This window comes from Erinaceus europaeus, chromosome 13 (assembly GCF_950295315.1).
Source record: "Erinaceus europaeus chromosome 13, mEriEur2.1, whole genome shotgun sequence".
Taxonomy (NCBI): domain Eukaryota; kingdom Metazoa; phylum Chordata; class Mammalia; order Eulipotyphla; family Erinaceidae; genus Erinaceus; species Erinaceus europaeus.
In genome coordinates, this window is record NC_080174.1 from 50,417,595 (window position 1) to 50,439,303 (window position 21,709).

The 21,709-nt window shown below is 43.7% G+C and overlaps 1 protein-coding gene across 5 annotated transcripts in view; it reads right to left on the reverse strand.

Annotated features, from left to right (window-relative positions):
• Positions 1-21,709, reverse strand: part of CSMD2 (CUB and Sushi multiple domains 2) — an 814,611-nt gene that overhangs the window by 403,383 nt on the left and 389,519 nt on the right. For all 5 annotated transcript variants that reach the window (XM_060205823.1, XM_060205822.1, XM_060205821.1 and 2 more), the window contains exon 6: positions 14,898-15,010. In XM_060205823.1, coding sequence (XP_060061806.1) covers positions 14,898-15,010 — 113 coding nt within the window. The remainder of the gene's footprint in view (positions 1-14,897; positions 15,011-21,709) is intronic.

Sequence of the window (21,709 nt, forward strand, 5' to 3'; positions counted from 1 at the left end):
ATCTGGCACTGTAAACGTTAAAATCATTGTCACGAATATGCGTTAACTCTCTAAGCAATTTGAGTCTGTTTAAAATACATATTTTAGCTAAAATTGGTCTCAAGATCCTGTGGTAGAGGCTGCTACAGGAGGTCACATTAGATGACCTTTAAATAAAATCATAAAGAGATTTTAAACCAACTATAATCATCGAGGTATCAACTATAACAAACCTATAACTTGTTACAAGTTCAAATTAACCACGAGAAGCAGATTGTTTGTGTTTCTTTCACAGGAATCCCGGAAAAATCATCTGAACCCCTGCACACCCTGACGTCACCCACTAGATGGCACGACTACAGTGGCACACCCCCCGAAACCCTAGATGTCACTCAACGCGATCTGAAGAACCTGATACACAGACTCCAAGGACAGAACTTTCTTAATGCCTGGTTGCCGTTCCTGCTTCTGACCTGCCTGTCACGTGTTGGCGGTTCCAGCTGGCTATCTACAGAAAAGCAAAATTCCAGCGGCTGACCTCCCTCAATTCCAGCGGCTGACCTCCCTCATGCAGCATCGCATCCCCTGCCAATTCTTCCCCTAGCCATCTACTTCAGACTGAGACTTGTATCGGACTTTCCGACATACCCTATATACATTTTACACAATTTTAAAGCAGCTTATTTCCCTTCACGCTGCTGGTTTTTTATAGACTGATCCTGAGTAATTCATAGACTTTACAGACTATTGCCTTGAGGACTATACAATGCCAAATAGCCCCTCTGTTTGGTGGGTCATGCCCTCCCGCCTCTCCCTCATTATGTACCCTTGCCCTTCCCCCACCCCAAGCAGGGAATGTTCCTTTACACACCAATCCTTCCCTTCACACCACACTGGCTTTTACTACTCCCCTACTTGTCCCTTCCTGTTTTGTTATATCATTTAGGTTTATGCCCAAAAGGTTTCTGCTCCATGATAGTCTTTTACAGACTTTGAACATCTTATGCTATTACTAGATAGAAAGATAGAAAAGATGTAGAGATATTGTGAAGAGATGGTTGAGCAGGCTGCGCTTAAACCTATGAGATGAGTCTCTCCAGGTAAGTCTCTCTCTCTAAAGAGGGGTTGAGGAGGATGCATAAATCTCACAAGGTTGGCAGCCATTTAAGCCTTCCCTCCTCTACAGAAAGTCCTACATCTTCTCACCTGAGCACGGCTTTCCTTAAAAACATTTAAGCCTGCTCCATTCCATTTTTCTTTACTGTGTCCATTTAGATATAAAGGGATAGGAGATGTTGCTGAGGAGTTATTCTGATGAAGTCTCTGCCCCCAGGTTTTACTACACCCTGCAAAATCCTAGCAGTGCCCCCTTCAACCAATCCTGGCCCCACACGTCACCCAATAAAAAGCCCCCTCACCCCCCCCTCTGGGCTTTCAGCTCCCCCTCTCAGATCTCTCCCCCTTCTCTCCCCCCGTGGTCAGGTAGTGGGGACAGCCATTGCTGGCTGGCCCCACGTGGTCTGAACCAACCCCCCCCATCCTATAATAAAGATTTGTGTACCCCTTTGCTCTGGACGTCCACTCTCTTCTCCGTGGTGCAGCCCGACACCAGACCGCCAAAACAACACTCTATTTTCACTTCAGGCTCATTTTTCTTATTGAACTCACAAATCTGACTTCATAGGTGGCTTGTTCTCCAAAGCTCAGTAGTAACAAACCTGTGGCTTGTGCAGTGGTCAAAGGGAAACTGCAACCCAAGAAATGAGGTTTTGGCCTCAAGGATTAGGACAAAAGAGTCAGAGTTTGGGCTATAGGATGCCAGAGGTACTTTCATTCTGAGCTGATACAAAAGAACAATCAAAAGCAAGAACATATATGCATGTGGAAACTAGAAGCTTTAGCTTACTGCAAGAACAAAACAACAAAAACAAAAACACCCAAGAAACACAAAGCAGAACTTGGACTGGGCTTGGAGTACTGCACCAAAGTAAAAGAGATGGAGAGATGGCGGATTTTCAGGTCCACTGTGGAGGGTGGGGGTAGGGACACACAGCTTTGGTGGTGGGAACAGGGTTAAACTATACTCCTATCTCTTATTAACTTATAATTTTATAAATCAGATTAATGTGGTTAACAGTTCTGTGGGAGGTGCAGATCCCCCACTCTGTGTAGAGGCCTGTCACTTCTGCATGGAGTCTTGAGGGGGTGGACCCCAAGGCTGACCTGGCCTAAAGGCATGTCCCTCCTTGACTCTGTAGGCTGAGATGGCACGAGCTCAGGGGCAAGGAAGTGGCCTCCTTACACAACACACCCTAAAGGTTCCTGTTTCTCGTGAGTTACTGATACGTGACCTCCCTTTATAAGGCCATAACTTGGGTCCTTATAGGCTGGTAACTTGCCTTTGAGCCTGAGCTGGATATGAGAAGCAGGTGTAACCTAAGAGCAAGAATAAGGTGCATCTAGGGGTAATTAACATGGCATGAGTGTCTCATGTTTTCCTCATTGGGTCCTACATACTTCTGCTATGTTCCTATTGGATGGTGATCAGTATATCTAACCCTGTGCATGAACAATAAGTGAGCTGTCTCTCTGAAGCACTCCCCGAGGCTGGTCCTTTCCTCTATGGCTCACCTTCACTGCTGGTTCCAGTTCCCCGTGTTGCTGCCGCTTCTCCGCTGGCCGGAGGATGCCCAGCAAAAATTTCATTGTATTTATTTATTTATTTACTTATTATTTATTTTCCAAGTTTAGGGTATGCTCTCTTCTCTGCCCATATCCAGCTTTCTAGGCCTATTCTCAACTCTGACACCATCTTCTCAGACAATATTTTTAGTCCACTAGCATGTTATCTATCAAGCTCAGGAAAAATTATGCCACTCAAGGAAGACTGGTCCTGAATTGAGTGCAGCCTAGAATGTTCCTAGCTGAGACTGACAGGGATTCAAAGGTTACACACACTCTTGTGCTAAATATGAATAGACAGGGGCCCTAGGTCAGATCAATGTGGTTACCATTAACATTATTTGTAAACTCTTCTCATATTTTAGAGCCATTCTCTGCCCTAATACAGCTTTCTAGTACCATTTCCAACACTGACACCATCTTCCCAGACAATACTTTTAGTCCAGCTATCAGGCTCTGGCAAAAAATTAGTAAAGTCATGGGCCACATGGAACATACCTAAAAAAGACTTCCCAGCTTACTCCCACATGAAGACGTCTAGTTCCACTTGCCCCATACCTACCTTCAGGTACCTATTTATTGAACAATTTGCTCTATATCATAACACCTTTCAGCCACCAAGGTACAATTGCTACCATGATGCCATCATGACATCCCTGGGAAGATGACCTCACCAATGTATCCCAGAACCTCACCTCTGCAGAGTCCTACTCAACTAGGGAAAAACAGAAACAGGCTGGGGGTATGGATCCACCTGCCAATGTCCATGTTCAGCAGAGAAGCAATTACAGAAGCCAGACCTTCCACCTTCTGCACCTCATGAGGAATTTTGGTTCATACTCTCAGAGAGGGATAAAAATAGGAAAGCTTCCAATGGAAGGGATGGGACTCAGAAATCTGAAAATAGAACTGTGTGAAATTGTACCCGTTACTTTATAATCTTGTTAATCATTAATAAATCACTAATTAAAATATATATAATTAACAAAAAATTACTAAAGTTATGGGCCCCTTAGAACATACCTAAAGTAGACTTTTTTCCACACTGACAACCCTAATTTCATCTGCTCTATTCCTACTTTTTGGTTCTTATTGTTTAAACATTTTGTCCTGCTTTATATCTTGCTGATTCTCAGCCACCAAGATGACTATGATTCCGTCCTCACTTCCCTGGGCAGATGACCTTACCACTTTGTCCCAAAGTCTCACCTCTCTAGAGCCCAGCCTGACTAGGGAAAGACAAAAACAGGCTTGGGTATTGGTTGACCTGTCAATGTCTACGTCCAGTGGAGAAGCAATTACAGATGCCAGAATTCCCACCTTTTGTACTTCAAAAAGTTTTTTGGTCTATACTCTGAGAGGGGGAGAAATGTTAGGGGAAGGTGATCAGAAGGTTCTAAACTTCAATTCCATCAGAACCCAGAGAGAGAAGAGAGAAAAAAAAAAAAAAAAGGACATTTGGAATAGTAATATGTGTAGGTGTGACTTAGGAACAGAAGGCAGGAGCATAGAAAAAATGGGCAAGTATATATATAAATATAGATAGATAGTTATAGAAATAATAGTCAACCCATATCAGTGATCTTGGGAGAACTACTGCAGTTTCCAATGGAGGGAATATGGACACAAAACTCTGGAGGAGGAAATGGTATGGAATTGTACCCCTGTTATCTTATAATTTAGAAAATTAATATTAAACCACAAAACAAACAAAAACCAAGATCCTCAGTAAATGCAAATTGTTTTCAAGTAGAAAAGTTTCTTCTGCAGGCTACTAAGACTTAACACAGGACTTCTTAACACAGAGTTGCTAATGGCTTTCACATTGGAATATTTCCCATCTCTTGGAAAGGCAGTGAAAGGTCTGGTAGGGTTAGGTGAAAATTGGCTGAAGGGTGGGACAGGAACAATGATAATCAGGTCAGAATGTCTGAGAATAAGCAACAGCCCCCAGCTCACTCTCACTGCACAGGGGTTATCCACATAAGTGAGGCATACGTATCTGCCATGCCTTTGATATGCTACCACGCTCTCCCTTAATCACCACTAACCCTGTGGAGTAATGTTATTCCCTCATGACAGATGAGGTGGGTTGTAGTGAAGAGTGATGTCCTCCCTGACAGCAGAACTGCTCCCCTCAGCAGCTCTGATGTGAGATACTGGGACATTCAACAAAGGCTTCTGCAGTCTGCCTAGGGGCTGGCACAGTGACCAGAGCACAGGATTTCTAAGCTTGAGGTCAACCCCTAGCATCACTTGTGGCAGTGATGCTCTAGCTTTCTTTCCCCTTTATTAACAAATAATAAGTAAAGCCTAAAAAGAGAAAAGCTTCTCACTGCCATTACTTGTAGACTTGAGAAAATGAAGAAAACAATTATCACCCTGCAAAAACCTAGAAATAGCCTTCTCGTGGAAGCAGAGATAGAGGAGTTGATTAAAAGGAATGTTCAGGAACTGCTAAGTCTTATAGTTGTCCAACATTTATTACAGGAGCCTATCACTTTAACGTTCTTAGGCCAATATTAGCTACACAAAATTGATTAAAGAATAAATAAATAACTGCTCTGATTGAAGTTGGGTTGGGAATCTGAGGCCTATAGATTCAGACCCTTCCAAAACAGATGCTGGGGAAAGCTGAGGGCTTCTAAGGAATTCTTCATTTTATTTATTTATTTATTTATTTATTTATTTTTGCCTCCAAGGTTATTGTTGGGCCTCGGTGTTTACACTACAAATCCACTGCTCCTAGAGGCCAATTTTTTCTCACTTGAGTAGGACTCCTGTCTTAAGAGGGAACCAGTGACCTCAGTTACTACTTTGACTTGTACCTTTCACACCTCTGTCTCTAGTCCAAACACTTTCTTACTGGAGCCACAGACCTCCCTAGTACTCTGGTCACTGTGCCAGCCCCTAAGCAGACCACAGAAGACTTTGTTGAATGTCCCAGTATCTCACATCAGAGCTGCTGAGGGGAGCAGTTCTGCTGTCAGGGAGGACATCACTCTTCACTACAACCCACCTCATCTGTCATGAGGGAATAATGTTACTCCACAGGTTAGCAGAATATCCAACTACCTGTCTCCTATTATTTAGTCATTTATTCATTTACTCATGATGGGAGAGAGAGAGAGAGTAGAAGAAGAGAGCAAATTAGAGTTTTGTTCAACTCTGGCATAAGGTAGTGCCAGGGATTGTTTTTGAGGACTTGGAGGTCTCACAAGTTAGTGCTCTGACAGGCTGAGTTATTAATTGAATTAATTGTTATTAATTGAGTTATTAATTGAATGTTACCTAATTCACAAACTAATAAAGTCAATAAACTTTTTTTTTTTTTTTTTGCCTCCAGGGTTATCACTGGGGCTCGGTGCCTGCACTATGAATCCACTGCTCCTAGAGGCCATTTTTTTGTTGCCCTTGTTAAAAAAATAATAATAAAGACTGAATGCTGCTTTGGTCTCTCTTTCTCATACGAAACAAAGTTGGGTCTGGGCAACAGTCCATCTGCCAGAGTGCACACTTTACCCTGTGTGAGGACCTGGGTCTATACTCTGAACTATACGTGGAGCACCATGCAGAGGGGAATCTTCATGAGCACTGGAGCAATGCTAGGGTGTCGTTCCTTCTCTCTGCCTCTGTATCCCTTCCTGTCTGTTACCACCCTCCCAATCTAAAAAAATGTAAAAAGGTGTGGCTGGGCAGTGGTTCAACCAGTTGAGTGCACACATTACTATGTGCAAGGACTCAGGTTCAAGCCTCACACGTGGTGAAGCAGTAGTGCAAGTGTATCTCTGTCTCTCATCCTCCTCTACCTCACCCCCTTCTCAATTTAGTTCTGTCTTATCAAACAAAACATAAGAAGAAGAAAAAAACGTTTCTGGACATTTGTAGTGCAGGCACTGAACCCCAGTAATAACACTGGAGACAATCAAAAATGAAAGAAAAAAAGGAAGGAAGGAAGGAAGGAAGGAAGGAAGGAAGGAAGGGAGGGAGGGAGGGAGGGAGGTATGGAGGGAGGGGATGAATCTTCTGGGAGTGGTAGAATCCTGCAGGTACAAAGCCCCAGCAAAAACCCTGGCAGCACAAACCAAAACCAAATATAGTTGATACTACTTCTCACCTTTGGAATCACACCAAGTTTTACTACATCTTTATACAAAATGACCTTCCATCACTTTTCAACCTCAGGAACTTGCTATCCTCAAAGCTGATCTCAGCTCTAGACTGTGGACTTTGCTTTCTGTAATATTTACCTGTAAGGAAATAAATTTGACTATAGGCCACATATTGTGGTTGCAAACTGTTCAATTCTGATTCGGCAGTGCTAAAGTAGCTATGGGCAAACCATAAACAAATGAGTGTAAGTGCGTAAGTGTTCTGATAAGCCATTATTTATGGAAGCTGAAATTTGGACTTCAAAGCAACTTTCATGTAACTGGAAATGTTCTTTATTTAGTATTTATATTTACCTGTTTAAAATGTAAAACCTCTTCTTAGCTTGAGAACCATACAAAAACAGAAAGATGGAGGAACAATAGATTATAGATTGCCAATTTCTGCTCTACACACATACCAGTATTTGTGGGTCCTTACAACCTAAGATGTAGCACTTTCTGGCCTTTACTTTATCTGAAATGTTTCTTTCTTTTTTAATTTTATATTTATTTATTTATTTTCCCTTTTGTTGCCCTTGTTTTTCATTGTTGCTATAGTTATTATTGTTGTTGTTGTTGATGTTGTTGTTGGATAGGACAGAAAGAAATGGAGAGATGAGGGGAAGAAAGAGAGAGGGAGAGAAAGACAGACACCTGTAGATCTGCTTCATTGCCTGTGAAGTGACTCCCCTGTAGGTGGGTAGCCGGGGGCTTGAACCAGGATCCTTAGCTGGTCCTTGCACTTTGCACCATGTGCACTTAAACTGCTGTGCTACTGCCCGACTACTGAAATGTTTCTTTCTATTTGTCTGTCTGGCATCTTTCTGAAATCCACATTTAAGCTAATGTCATGTTTTTCTTTGTTTATTTTTTATTGTCCTAATTTATTTATTGGATAGAGATATCCAGAAATCAAGAGGGAAGAAGGAGATAGCGAGGGAGAGAGACAGAGACACCTGCAGCCCTTCTTCACCACTCATGAAGCTTTCCTCCTGCAGCTGGGGACCAGGGGCTTGAACCCAGGTCATTGCATATCGTAACATGTGTGCTCAGGCAGCTGCACCACCACCCGGCTCCCCATGCTTTGCTGTTTTTGGTTTCCACTAAGTGTCTTCAGCTAAACTAACTGCTCTTTTATCTCTATACCTAGAATATTCCATCAGGCCTCAATTATAGTGCTTATCATGCTATACAGATTTATGTCTGCTCCTCTATTTAACTATTCTCTCCTTGAGAGCAGAGACTGGCTCATTCATGTTCATTTTTCCATGTCGTCACACAGAGAATATTTATGAACTAAAATACCATTATCTACCTTGCACAGCCACGCAGAGGCAGAAATAGACTAGAACTCAGATCCTTTGATACCTTCTGGGATTAATTAAAACAGTGTTTGGCTATGAACACCTCCAAGTTCTAATTGAACTGAGACAAGAATGAAACATGTCATGTTGCAGTTGTTTATTTAATGGGTTTTGTTTTGCTTCTATCATATAGATACAGATATTCAATACAATTAGGAGATGGTGGTACTCTGGTTCAAAGTGGCATAAATCACTTGAGACTATCAACACCATGAAGTTGAGCATAGGCGAACATGATCCTGATCTCAGGATTCTTCAGGGCTATTATTTTATCATTGTTATTATTATTTAATATTTATTTATTCCCTTTTGTTGCCCTTGTTTTATTGTTGTAGTTGTTATTGTGGATGTTGTCACTGTTGGATAGGACAGAGAGAAATGGAGAGAGGAGGGGAAGACAGAGAGGAGGAGAGAAAGATAGATACCCGCAGACCTGCTTCACCACCTGTGAAGCGACTCCCCTGCAGGTGGGGAGCCGGGGGCTTGAACCGGGATCCTTATACTGGTCCTTGTGTTTGGAGCCATGTGCACTTAACCCTCTGCGCTACTGCCAGACTCCCTATCATTATTATTTTTTATTGTAAGAAGAAACAAAAGTGGGGGGGGAGAGATGACCAGGTTTTTTTATTTATTCATTTACTCATGATGGGAGAGAGAGAGAGGAATGGTAGAAGAGAGCAGATTAGAGTCTTGCTCAACTCTGACAAAAGGTAGCGCCAGGAACTGTTTTTGAGGACTTGGAGGCCTCACAAGTTAGTACTCTGACAGGCTAAGTTATCTCCTGTCCTTCCAGGCCCATTCTTCCAACTTCTCTGTCCTGTTGTGAACCCTGGCAAGCTGAGAATGATCTGTGTGTGAGCTTAGAAAGAACAGAGATCTGAGCTCACATTTTGTGGTCATGAGTAGAAACGTTGGGAGTTGCTCCAATTTCAGAACCCATCTTCCTCAGGTGGGACATATAGTATGTTGTCCAGCCTCCCTTTGGAGGATGGAACATTCTCTACTGTTGTTGATCCATGTTGAGGGCAAGTTCCTATGGGAGCCCACAAAGGGGTCTATTGTGTTGTTCCTGATAGAGATGACTGGTAACAATGGAGGGAGAGATTTATTCAAGGTCTAGGCCCATCATGTCTGTTTGGGAATCTCAGGACTCCCCAACTATGGCCCCAGCTGATGGGGTAGCCTGATAGTGACTAAAGAGTAATCATTAAAGTATGCCAGTCTCTTGCCCTTATTCAGCTTTTGTAGTCCTTACTTTGATAAGGCAGAAGTCACATAGGCTCCTAAGCTAAATATGGACCCCAGATCACACCAAATCGATGGGGTTTACAGTTCAACAATATTTATACACCTTTCCCATATTTGGAAGCTACTCTCTTCCCTTATCCAGCTTTCTGGTCCTTTTTCTAGCCATGGCATTATTTCCCTAGACAATAACTTGGATCTACCTGCATATCAGATGTCAGGCTTAAAAAAAAAAAAAAACTAGTATAGTCACGGGCCCTTTGGAAAATAACTAAAATAGCCCTAATAACTATCTTAAAAATGGAGACCCCCAAATCTTCATCTGCACTATTCCAGCCTTTGGGTTCATGATTACCCAACAATTTGTTTTGCTTTATATGTTAACTCTTCTTTTAGCCACCAGGTTCCAGATGCTACCATGATGCCAACCTGACTTCCCTGGGCAGATGACCACACCAATGTGTCCTGAAGCCCCGCTTCCCCAGAGCCCTGCCCCACTAGGGAAAGAGAGAGGAGTATAGAGGCTGGGAGTATAGACTGACTTGTCAACACCCATGTTCAGTGAAGAAGCAATTACAGAAGCCAGACCTTCCACCTTCTGGAATTATGGTCCCTTCAGGGACCATAATGTCCCTGGGTCCATGCTCCCAGAGGAATAAAGAATAGAAAAGCTATCAGGGGAGAGGATGGGATACGGAGTTCTGCTGGTGGGAATTGTGTGGAGCTGTAGCCCTCTTATCCTTTGGTTTTTGTCAGTGTTTCCTTTTTATAAATAAAAATTAAAAAAAAAAAGAATAAAGAAAGAACAGAGAAGTTAGCCTCTCACAGCCCTGAGCAGGCTAGAGCAGGGCTTCTGTTGCCTTGTCTCTGCTTCTTTTTTTTCTCTTCTTTTTATTGGGGGAATTAATGGTAGGTATAGTAGATATAGTTATTGATACATGCATAAAACTTATCAATTTTCCACAAAATTATTTTTACCCACTGCCTAGCTCCTCCTTTACCATTTTGCAACAGGACTGGAAAGCACCCCTGCTCCCCCCAGAGTCCTTTACTTTGGTGTAATATGCCAAACCCAGTCGAAGTTTCTACTCTGTGCTTCTTCTCCCTTCTGTTCTTATTTGTCAACTTCTACCAATGAGTGAGATCATCTGGTGAATATTTCTTTCTGGCTTATCTCACTTAACAAGATTCCTACAAGCTCTATCCAAGATGAGATGAATCAGGTGACATCATAATTCTTTCTTTCTTTTTTGCCTCCAGGGTTATTGCTGGGCTCAGTGCCTGCACCATGAATCCACTGCTCCTGGAGGCTTTTCTTTTCCCCTTTGTTGCCCTTGTTGTGGTTATTATTATTGTTTTTATTGTTGTCATTGTTATTGGGTAGGGCAGAGAGAAATGGAGAGAGATGGGGAAGACAGAGAGGGGGAGATGAAAGGCAGACACCTGCAGACTTGCTTCAAACCTTGTAAAGCGACTTCCCTGAAGGTGGGGAGCTGGGGGCTCGAACTGGGATCCTTATGCCGGTCCTTATGTTTAACCTGCTAGGCTACCGCCCAGCCCCCAACTTCAGAATTCTTAATAGCTAAGTAGTATATATTATGTATATATACCACAACTTTCTCAGCCGTTCATCTGTTATTGAATACCTAAACTGCTTCCAAGGTTGGGCTATTCTGAATTGTACTGCTATGAAAAGACCAAAAGGCTGACAGACAAAAGGAAAAATATTCCAAGTCACTGATTGTCAGAGAAATACAAATAAAGACAATATACCACTAGTTTCTGCTTCTTATAGGGTTGGCGGTCCAAGGTTATCTGAGAGCAGATGCGACAGTAGAAGAAAAGAGTGCTCAGGTCCTTGGCTCCCAGGCCCCTCCTCCAGAGCTGGTTGCGCATTCTGCAGTCCCTTTGTCTACACTAGTTATGGAGTCCTTGGGCTCCTTCTCCTGCACTGTGGATGGGCAGGAGTCAGGCTCCTCAGCTCTGCCAGGTGGCCCCTTCTCAATGCTGTAGTTCTTGCCATTCCCTCTATCCCTCTAGCAGTGGTGAACCACCCCCGACCTCTGTCTCATCTTCCCTAAGGCTTCCTTTCAGTCCACCCTCAACTCTGCTAATGGTCCCTTCCTTTACTTCTCTTCAGATATAAACAAGAAGGGTTCCCTCTGTCCCTGCTAGAGCCTAGTCTGTCTTTTTCAGACTGTGTTATAGGGTACTACACGTCTAGTGAGCTTCAAAACTAGACAGGGTTAGATCAGGGTCCCAAAGTTACACTGCTTTGGCACAGGGGTTCACAGCTGAGGATAGTTTTGCATGTAATGGACATTTGGAAACGTCTGAAAATGTTTTGGTTGTCATAACTATGGCGGGGGGGGGGGTTTGCAACTGGCATATATCAATAAAATCTAGTAGACAGAGGCCAAACATCCTTCTTTAAAAAAGCTAATATTTATTTATTTGATAAGCAGCCAGAAATCAAGAGGGAAGGAGATGATATAGGAGAGAGGCAGAGAGACAGCTGCAACACTGCTTCACTACTCACAAAGCTTTGCCCCTGCAGGTGGCGACTGGGGGCCTGAATCCAGGTCCTTACACACTGTAACATGTGCACTCAGCCAGGTGTGCCACACTCAGCGCCCCCCACCCCCACCATGCTTCTAAACATCTTAGGAATGCATGAAACAGTGCCCCATCAGAAAATGACCCAGGCTACAGTTGTGAGGCTGAGACACCCTGCTCTGTCCAGTCACTGATTGTTACTAAATGATGACTGTATACTGATGAAAAGTCCCAAGACAGATTCCTTTGTTAACACAATCAACACACACTACAACATACCACAACACTTAAACATGCCATATCCAGATTAGTGTTCCTGGGACCACATCCTGGCTCCTGCTTGAGTCAGCTAGGCTCCCACCTTGTAGCTTGTGTTCCTCATCTGTACAACGGGACTAATAAAATAGTTACTTCACAGAGTTGCTAGAGGAACTGAATGAAATAATCAATGCCCAAGGTGTGGAAATTCCTCTTTTAACACTGGCAGGGAGAATGTACAAACCCTATGTGGAGCTGTGCTGAGAGAGATGCAGAGGGAATGAGAAAGGGCCTGCCTTTGAGACCTTGGTAATTAAAACTGTTTTTCAGATTGTGGGCTGTTTCCTGCTACAGACATGGGAAATTAATTTAGAGGTTGCGCCTCACATTAAAAATTGGAAAAGGAGTGTGTAGGGTGCACTGATGAGGGTAAATACCACTTGGTGACATTTTCCTTCTAGTTCTACAGCTTTATGCATGTGTTGGGGTATATGCAAAAATGAATTATTTTATTACTATTAGTATTTTTACTACGGGGTGAGTTTACAGTACAAAGTTCAGCATCTACCAATTAGACAGGAAAGGTAAAACACCCAAAGTGTGTCAGGGGAAAAGAACCTAGGGTGTTGTGTGCCAACCCCCCTGCCCCCCAAAAAATCAAAAACAAAACCAACCAAACACCAAAATCAGTAATGACAGCAGCAGCAGCAGCACAGACCTGTGAATGAATTCTAATTAGTGTCACCACTGATAGGCTGTGAGATCTCTCTGTGTTGGATTATTTAGTCACCAGCTAAAGACTTCTGGTTCCTTAGCTGAAAAGTGGGAATTAAAAACATGTGTCACTGCAGGGGGATGTTCTAATGGAGCAATGGGGATAGAGCCTTGTGCAGAGCCTGGCACACAGTAGGTGTACACTCCATGTGTGAGCCTCACTTTCTAGAAACTGCCTGTCCTGGGCTTTCCTTGTCCCCTGTCTAGCACTGAGCCTTAACCCACAGCAATGACAAACGGGTCCTCAGTAACCTGAAAGATGAGAACGTGCAGCATCTATTTAATCAGATGGACCAGCAACACCCATTTCTGCTTTTATATTTTGTGAAGCACCAGGGTGAAGAAAAAAAACAGACAGGCACCTCACTTTCATAAAGGCCCAACCTCAGCTCAGTGGAGAGAAACGTCTCCAGGAAGGTTCGCAGAACACAACCTTGCTAAGCTCCTCAGATTAGGTTGGTTTCTTGTTTATTCCCCACTATTTCAAATGTATCCTGTTATCCACAACTAAGGAATTAAGGCCAGCCTTTGCAGGTGCAGACTTGAAAGGCAATTCTTCTGCTTCTGGTGTTCTTGTTCCCCGACCTCAGGGGCCAGACTGCAGGGATTCCACTCAGCCTCTGAGAGGTGTATGGAGGAAGAAGCTGGAAGATCTCTTCTCTCTGAGAATCAGTGCTCCCTCCTCTGTTTACTGGACAGGGATTACAGATCCCTTTCTCTCTTGTAGCAGCCCCACACTGTGTAGTTCTAACACAGACTACCATACCCAATGGCTTACTTACAGTAGAAGCCCATGCCTCTCTCTTCTTCCCCAAGGTCTCCCACAGGGCCCTGGATTTAATAGTCGAGCAAGACAAGTTCACTGTTGAATCAATTAGAAACAACATCAATTTATAATTGGTAAATACTTAAAAGGCTTAATGAGCAAGGTATAAGGCCAGTCCTTGGTGTTTATCTCTATAAATTTTGTGTACTTCCAATAAACACAAGCATGAAAGGCCTGCCATTATCTCCACCACCCAATCCAAGGGCTTTGCTGGATTGCCTCCAGGCATGGAGAGTTCCCATCTTGGGGGTTAACCCAATGAATTTTATAGATGGCTCTTGGGGGTTAGGAAATTCTCCATGACTGGAATGAAACTTGTGTGCCTGCTCTTCCTGCTCTGCTCTCTTACTAGGAGATCAGATTTCAGCTCTTGACAGAACTGAACATAGTTACAGAGCTCCCCAAAGTTATTCTGGTGACATTTGTAATGTAATTGTGCTTACTCACCCCCCCCCAAAAAAAGAACATAAAATGAAAGAGAGAGGGAATGTGAACTATTCTCCCATTTCCTGCCAGGGTGAGCTGAACTGGGGATAGAGCGTGGACTTTGGATTCAATAGATAAGCAAGAATTCAGATGGCTTAATTTGGAGGTGAACGTAGCTTATTCGTTCACAGAAGAGGGATGATTGAGCTGAGTAGTGGAGCACCCATTAGAGTGCACATGTTACCATGCCTAAGGGCCCTGGTTCAAGTCCCCAGTCCTCATCTGCTAGGGAAAAGCTTCATGAGCTGTAAAGCAATGCTACAGTGTCTCTCTCCCTGTTTATCTCCCCATTCCTTTTGATGTCTGTCTCTATGCTGAAATTTTTTTTAATTTATTAAAAAAGAAGAAGGGGGATGATATTAGTACTCCCTTCACTGGGCACTGGTGAGGATGAATTGAGACCTGCGTCCAGGGCTTTGCCCACTGCCTGGCTCTTAGGCGGTACTCATTAACCACGATGAAGAGGGACATCCAGGCTCTCAGTGACAGATGCAGAGGTGCAGCTCTCTGGGCCTGCATGTGAGGACAGGACCACAGAAGCAGGGATGACCTGAAGCCCTGTTGCCATATACCTACCTTGGTACTGGGCGCTGAAGCCACGCTGCCGGTGGTTACCGTCCGACGTGAAGTGCAGCCGCAGCCAGTTCTTGCTGCTGATGACTGGGGCTGGGAGGCTGGCTCCAGTGAACCTGCAGGGACAGGAAGGAGCTAGGGTCAGGGACCAGAACTGGTTGGGACAGAGGGGGACACAGGAGTCTCCTCAACACCCATGATTGGTAGGCGCCTGGAGAAGAAAGGGAAGACTGTGCTGCCCCAGATTCCAGTGCTGTTTTCTTTGCCATGCCAAGGGGAAGAAGAAATCCTCAAAGCCTAGAGCACCATTTAGCACAGGAGAGGGGTCCAGCCCTCCCCGGAGAGGCCCGTCCTCCCTAGTTCTCCCTAGTCTAGTCTTCCCAGCACAGTCCTGTACTTCTAGAGGTTTAGCCACCATCCCAGGAGAGAGGTCCAGCCTTCCTTACAGAGCAATCCCCCAAGCACAAGTCTAGTCTCCTCATAGTAAACGTCCACCCAACCATCCCTGACAGAAGCACAGGTCCCTAAGCAGAGGTCCAGCCCCCAGGGGAAAGGGCTGGACGCAACGGCCCTGCACAAGGTCAGCCCCTCACTTCTGGACAGAAGTTCAGCTTTAGCACATTCTTCAGGTCCTCTCTGTAGTCAGGAGAAAGGACCTGGACAGCTGCTAGGTGCTCCCTCCCTCCTCTGCCCATTCAGTCACTGCTTCCCCAGATTTCCCTCCTTCTTCTCTCCTCTAGCTCACAGTCTCTGTTGATCCAACCCCACATTTTCTCTGATTTGTCCCCATGGACATCACTCTTCAGCCCTGTCTTCTCCTACGCCTGTGTTCACATACATCTCTTCAAGAATACCATACTCCTACTCTAGGTCTTAATTTTTTCTTCCCTTTTTTTAAAAATGGCTGTGGATTTTATTTTTTAATTAATTAATTCATTTTTTTAATTTGCTAGGACAAGGAGAAATGGAGATGGGAGAGGGAAACAGAGAGGGAGAGACCTGGCCCTCCTTGACTGCTCCTGAAGTTTCCCCACTAAAGGTAGGGGACAGGGTCTTGAACCTAGGTCCCTATGTATAGTAAATGTACACTCAACTGGGTGTGCTACTGCCTCACCCGTCTATTCTCTCCTGCACCTCCCCTGTCACCAGAATGGACTTCTGGAAGCCCTCAAGTTGTTTACACTCAGAAAGACTTATTCTATTCTCCTGTGCTTTGAAACCATACAGATTAAGGCTTACATCCAGGCTTCGCCACTCACCACCAATGTGACATAGGAGTAGTATTTAACATGTCTGAGAGTAATAACAGTAATACTGTAATATGCCCACTCTTCCACGTGCATCCAGTCTGGTTACTTCTATTTTTATATTGATGTTTCCAAGTCTGTTTGCTTTCGAGGTTGGATTTTTAAAACTCACAGAGGAAAGGGTTACATGGAAAAGGCCACCGTGCAGAGCCTGTATCACCAGTCTGAATTATAGCCAGTTGGCAAAAGTTCCACCTGGAGGAAGCAAGGGATGAATCTATGAAGCTCACTCTCCTCCTTCCCCTCCTCCCCACCTCCTGTGATGCTCTTATTAAGCACATTAGAAGCCCAAGAGGAAGAGAAGTTAACTGATGCCTGTCCCACGTTTACAGACGTGCAATAGGTGGTGCACAGATTGAGAGAGGAGCTATAGGGCCAAATAGGAGAGATATAGCACAGAGGGTCTCCATAAATATGTATTAAATGAAAGAACTTACTAAGAGCTTCACATTCTATAAAACTGAGTTTTTACTATAATGAAAATGCTGACACACACCAGACTCCAGGAATATAACCCACATTGCTATGGTAAGAGCTATTACAGAAACCAATTACTGTACTTCACCAGATCCCATTTAAAATAGTTTATTACAGGCAGAGTCATTTCAGTTTTCTAAGGTGCCACAAACAGTACTGTGGGTTTTCCCTCCTTAGGTCACATTTAATTCTATCTCAGTGACAAAGTTGGGAGGCTATTTGCATAAGGGAAGTAGAAGTGGGAAATTTCAATTAAATAATTCAAAGCCAAAAGCTGCTTGCTGCAAAATGGCATGGGGAGGGTGGTAGGCATGGGAGTGGGTGTCCCAAGTTAGGATGAAGTTAGTAATAAAGATTGGAGGGGCTAGGCAGTGGCACACATAGTTAAACACACACATTACAGTGTGCAAGGACCCAAGTTCAAACCACTGGTCTCCACCTACAGGGAAAAAGCTTCACGAGTGGTGAAGTCGGGTTGCAGGTATCTCTTTGTCTCTTCATTTTCTAGCTCCTTCTCCCCTCTCAATTTCTTTCTGTCTCTATCCAATAATAATTTTTTTTAATTTTATAGTATTTATTTATTTATCCTTTTGTTGCTCTTGTTTTTTATTTTTGTTGTAATTATTATTGTTGTTATTAATGTTATTGTCGGATAGGACAGAGAGAAATGGAGAGAGGAGAGGAAGACAGAGAGGAGGAGAGAAAGACAGACACCTGCAGACCTGCTTCACCGCCTGTGAAGTGACTCCCCTGCAGGTGGGGAGCTGGGGATTCAAACTGGGATCCTTAGGCTGGTCCTTGTGCTTTGCGCCACATGCACTTAACCCACTGTGCTACCGCCCGACTCCCTAAATAAAAAATATGTTTTAAAATGATTGTAAGTGGAAGTTATTGAGGCTCCCAAAGCTGAGATCTGCTTTATGCTCCAACTGTCAGTCCAAAAAATCCCTAAGGAACAACTCTTGCCTTCCACTTCTTTCACACATGTGCTCACTCCCAGAACCCTACTGTGTTGATTGTGCATTTTCAGTCTGTTCTTATCCCACCTCCACTGACACAAACACTGTGCATCTGAAAACCCTTTGGCTTACACTAAAGAGTTACAGGCTTATAAGCTGAAATCATCCCAGCAAATTCATAATGCTCTGATGGTGTCATACCTTGCTCAAAACTCTCTGATACAAAGAACAAACTACAGGTGCATACAAAGACATAGGTGACTCAAATGCATTGTGCTGGCTGGTGAAAGAGTGTATTGTGTATTATATTCACACAAAACTTTGGAAATACCCATAATAAGATAAAGCAGATCAGTAGCTGCCAGAGTTGCTTGTGAGAGATACAGGGTGAGGACTGCCAAGGAAGGAATAAGGTAATTGTTGACACTATAACTCAGGAAAGAGTTTTTCTGGTTCACATCAGTGCATGTCTGTCTCCCTTTGTCTCTTTTTACAAATTTATAAGACCTTCCACTACCTACCATGAGGTATGAAGCCTGCCATAAAACCTTTCAAGGCTATAAGGGCCCATTACTTATCCAGGACTACTGATCAGAACTGGCAACCTCAGGATACACGAAATACCCATGCCCCACTCAGCCCCTACTCTGCACCCCCACTCCCTGTATTTTGCCCCGACCAGTTTCTCCCAGAGAAGCAGATGTTGCTGCAGTCCTCTTGCACAGAGGGGCTGGGAGACAGCATAATGGTTATGCAAACTGAGTTTCATGCATGAGGCTCTGGGCCTCCAGGCTCAATAGCCAGCACCAGCAGAAATCAGCACAAAGCAATGCCCTGGTAAATAAAATAAATAAAGTGGGAGTCGGGCGGTAGCACAGCGGGTTAAGCACAGTGGTGTGAAGCGCAAGGACCAGCGTAAGGATCCCAGTTCGAGCCCCTGGCTCCCCACCTGCATGGAAGTTGCTTCTCAAGTGGTGAAGCATATGCAGGTGTCTCATCTTTCTCTCCCCCTCTCTGTCTTCCCCTCCTCTCTCCATTTATCTGTATCCTATCCAACAATGACGACATCAATAACAACTACAATAACTACCACAATAAAACAACAAGGGCAACAAAAGGGAATAAATAAATAAACATTTAAAAATAAATAAAATAAAATAAATAAACTAAAACACGTCCTGGTTGCTAAAAATACTATAAAAATAAAAATAAACCTATTAGACCTGTGGTTTCTTGATGCATAAGCCATGCCCTCTCTTTGTTCATCAGCATCTTGTATCTCTAAATAAATATTTTTCCCCTTTCTATACATGAGGATATGACTCTTTCCTTTTTTTATCATATGAGAAACCGTCAAAGTGATGGAAGTGTTTCCTATCTCAAATGAGGTGGTGGCTATATGGGATGAACATATTTGTCACAGCTCCAAAAAAGTGCACCTTTTAGGATGGGCAATTTCAGGTTTAAACCAGGCTCCCAGGGCACTGGATGAGGCTTCGGCACTGTGGTGTCTTTCTCTCTCCTTCTCTGTCTCAACTTGGAAAAGCAGAGTGGTAAAGCCCCTGTCACAACAAAAAGAAATGAAAGAAGATGGGTACTTCTGCTTTATGTAAATTATGCTTTAATGGAGTTAATTAAAAACAGGTAAATCTTCAATGATTTTAATCCTCGGGCCTTAAAAATGTCAGTGGGCCTTTACCTCCCCTATCTTCTCTTTATGCTCCACTACTCCTTGCTGGTTGAAAGAAGCCTGGTCTGCTTCTACCCCAGGGCCTTTGCTTCTTCATTGCTTCATTACTTCATTGCTTCTGCCTATTAGCTGACTCTTCCTCAGACCTCCACCAGTTCCATGCCTCACTTTCTCAGTGTCTTTTGTTAAATGTTACCTTCTTAGTGAGGTCTTCCTGGCATGGTTCTCCCACCTGTCTTTTCTCCCTAAGCACTTCCATGAGTGTGCACACACCTAATTCTCCCAACAGAAAAGCTTATGTACAGCAAACTGAAACACAAACTTTTTTTTTTTTTCATGTTTCTCTGCATTTGTGGCAGTAGCTCTTTATGTCCTTCCCTATTGCATCACCGTGGATACACAGAAAGGGTAAAAAACTTACTCAAGGTTAAGAAACACAGTATTAACTGGCAGAGGTATGATTCGATCCAAGATCACCTCACTCCAGAGTCCACATACCTCTGCATTATGCGGACACACGTGTGAGCAGGAAGGAGGGCAGTGGAGCAGTTTAGGCTGGATTCCATTCTGCTCCTGCTCCTCCCACTCTCCTCCCCACGGGATCCTCTTTAATTCTGCTCTCTCCTAAAATCATAATTAAAGGAGAGAAACACAAAAAGAGATTCTCCCCTTCAAACCTTTCTGTCCACATTAACTTCCCTAAGGGGGGGCCTGGGGGATTCCAAGTTTGCCCAGGAAATTGCCATTGCAGTACAACACAAAATGTTTTTAAGCAATTACACTCAATTTTTTTTTTCTTTTTGGTAAATTGACTTCCATTAAATGGAGCTTCATTAATGGAATCTGGCTTGAGGAGAATGAAAAAAAAATTCCCTTTAATGCTTGTAGTTGATTATGGGGGGGGGGGGGGATGGCTCTGAGTTCCTCTGCAGAAAACTCTCAACTCGCCTTTTAGTAATAGGAGGGTTTTAAGCAAAATTCATGGAAAGCATTTCTCCCAAGGAAGCTTCCTGTACAGTGAGGACCTTGGGGTGTGCAGAAGGACACTCCCATGAGGTGACAGGAGTCATTCTGCAAAGGACCACTGCCTAATTGTAAATTGAGAAACAAAAGTATTAGATCTTGGTTTGAATCTCAGCTTTCCTGAACACTATCATCCTTGGGGAAACATTCACTCATTCATTTATTCACCAAATAGATATTCTATACAAGGCATCGTACTTGCCTTGTGTCACCGGCACTGAAGTTCCTTATGCATGGGAGTCTCTGTGAAGCCTGTGATACTGGGGGATTTGGCTGCAGTGTTGCCTTCTAGGTACTCCCAGACACCCACTGTAGGCTTTCTCTCTTGACTAAGCTATGTGTATAGTCAGGGTCTGATTCAGGGCTGAAGCATTTCTGTATGCCGGAGGCAAGTGTAAACCATCTCCTCACCCCCTGAAAGAATGTGAACGATGGGCGACGCTTACTACCCAGCTATCACTTCCAAACCCTCTTTCTTTCCCATCAGCCATCTGCTCTCCTCCTTGGGGGAGGGGGAGGATCTGCTGATGCAACCAGGAAACTTTTCTGGAAATATCTTTGGGATGGTGGGAAAGAACAGCAAGGCTCTTGTTGGAGGCTGACTCCTAGGGTTCACCCACCCAAGTTTGCTCTCATCTCTGAAACAAGATTCAGCCCTGACACTCAGTTTCATCACAATTGATTGCTATGCCAGATTTTCTTTTAGTCAAATTCTTAGACTTTTGCTATGTCAAGATAAACTCAATCTTCAAGGTGCACCCACAGTGTTATATATTTTCCAGAAACTGGGTAAATGCCTAGGACGAGTACCAGTCTCTTGGATATGAGCTGCTGGAGTCCTCCAGTCTCTAGCCTTATCTTTGAAAAAGATGAGCCTTAGTCTCTCCAGCTTCTCTTTCCCAACAGTGCCTCCCATCCCACTTGTGCAGGAAGCTCCAAAAAGCTTGACTTACCCTAAAAAGATTCAACTCCTTGCTACCCACCTATGTGTGTTTGAGGCTAATTAGTAAGTTCTCAGCAAGAGATAGTTTTCCTCTAGTTGTTCTTGTTCTTTGGGGCTCACTTTCCCTTTAATCTGCACCAACCTCCCAGTCACTCAATCCAGACATCAACCCCAGTGTCTATCTCTCCTTCTCCAAGTCTTGTCCATTGCATGACTGCAATGTTATAGAGCTAGACTTTTTTTTTAAATTTTTTAATATTTATTTTACTTATTTATTCCCTTTTGTTGCCCTTGTTCTTTTATTGTTGTAGTTATTATTGTTGTTGTCGTTGTTGGATAGGACAGAGAGAAATGGAGAGAGGAGGGGAAGACAGAGAGGAGGAGAGAAAGATAGACACCAGCAGACCTGCTTCACC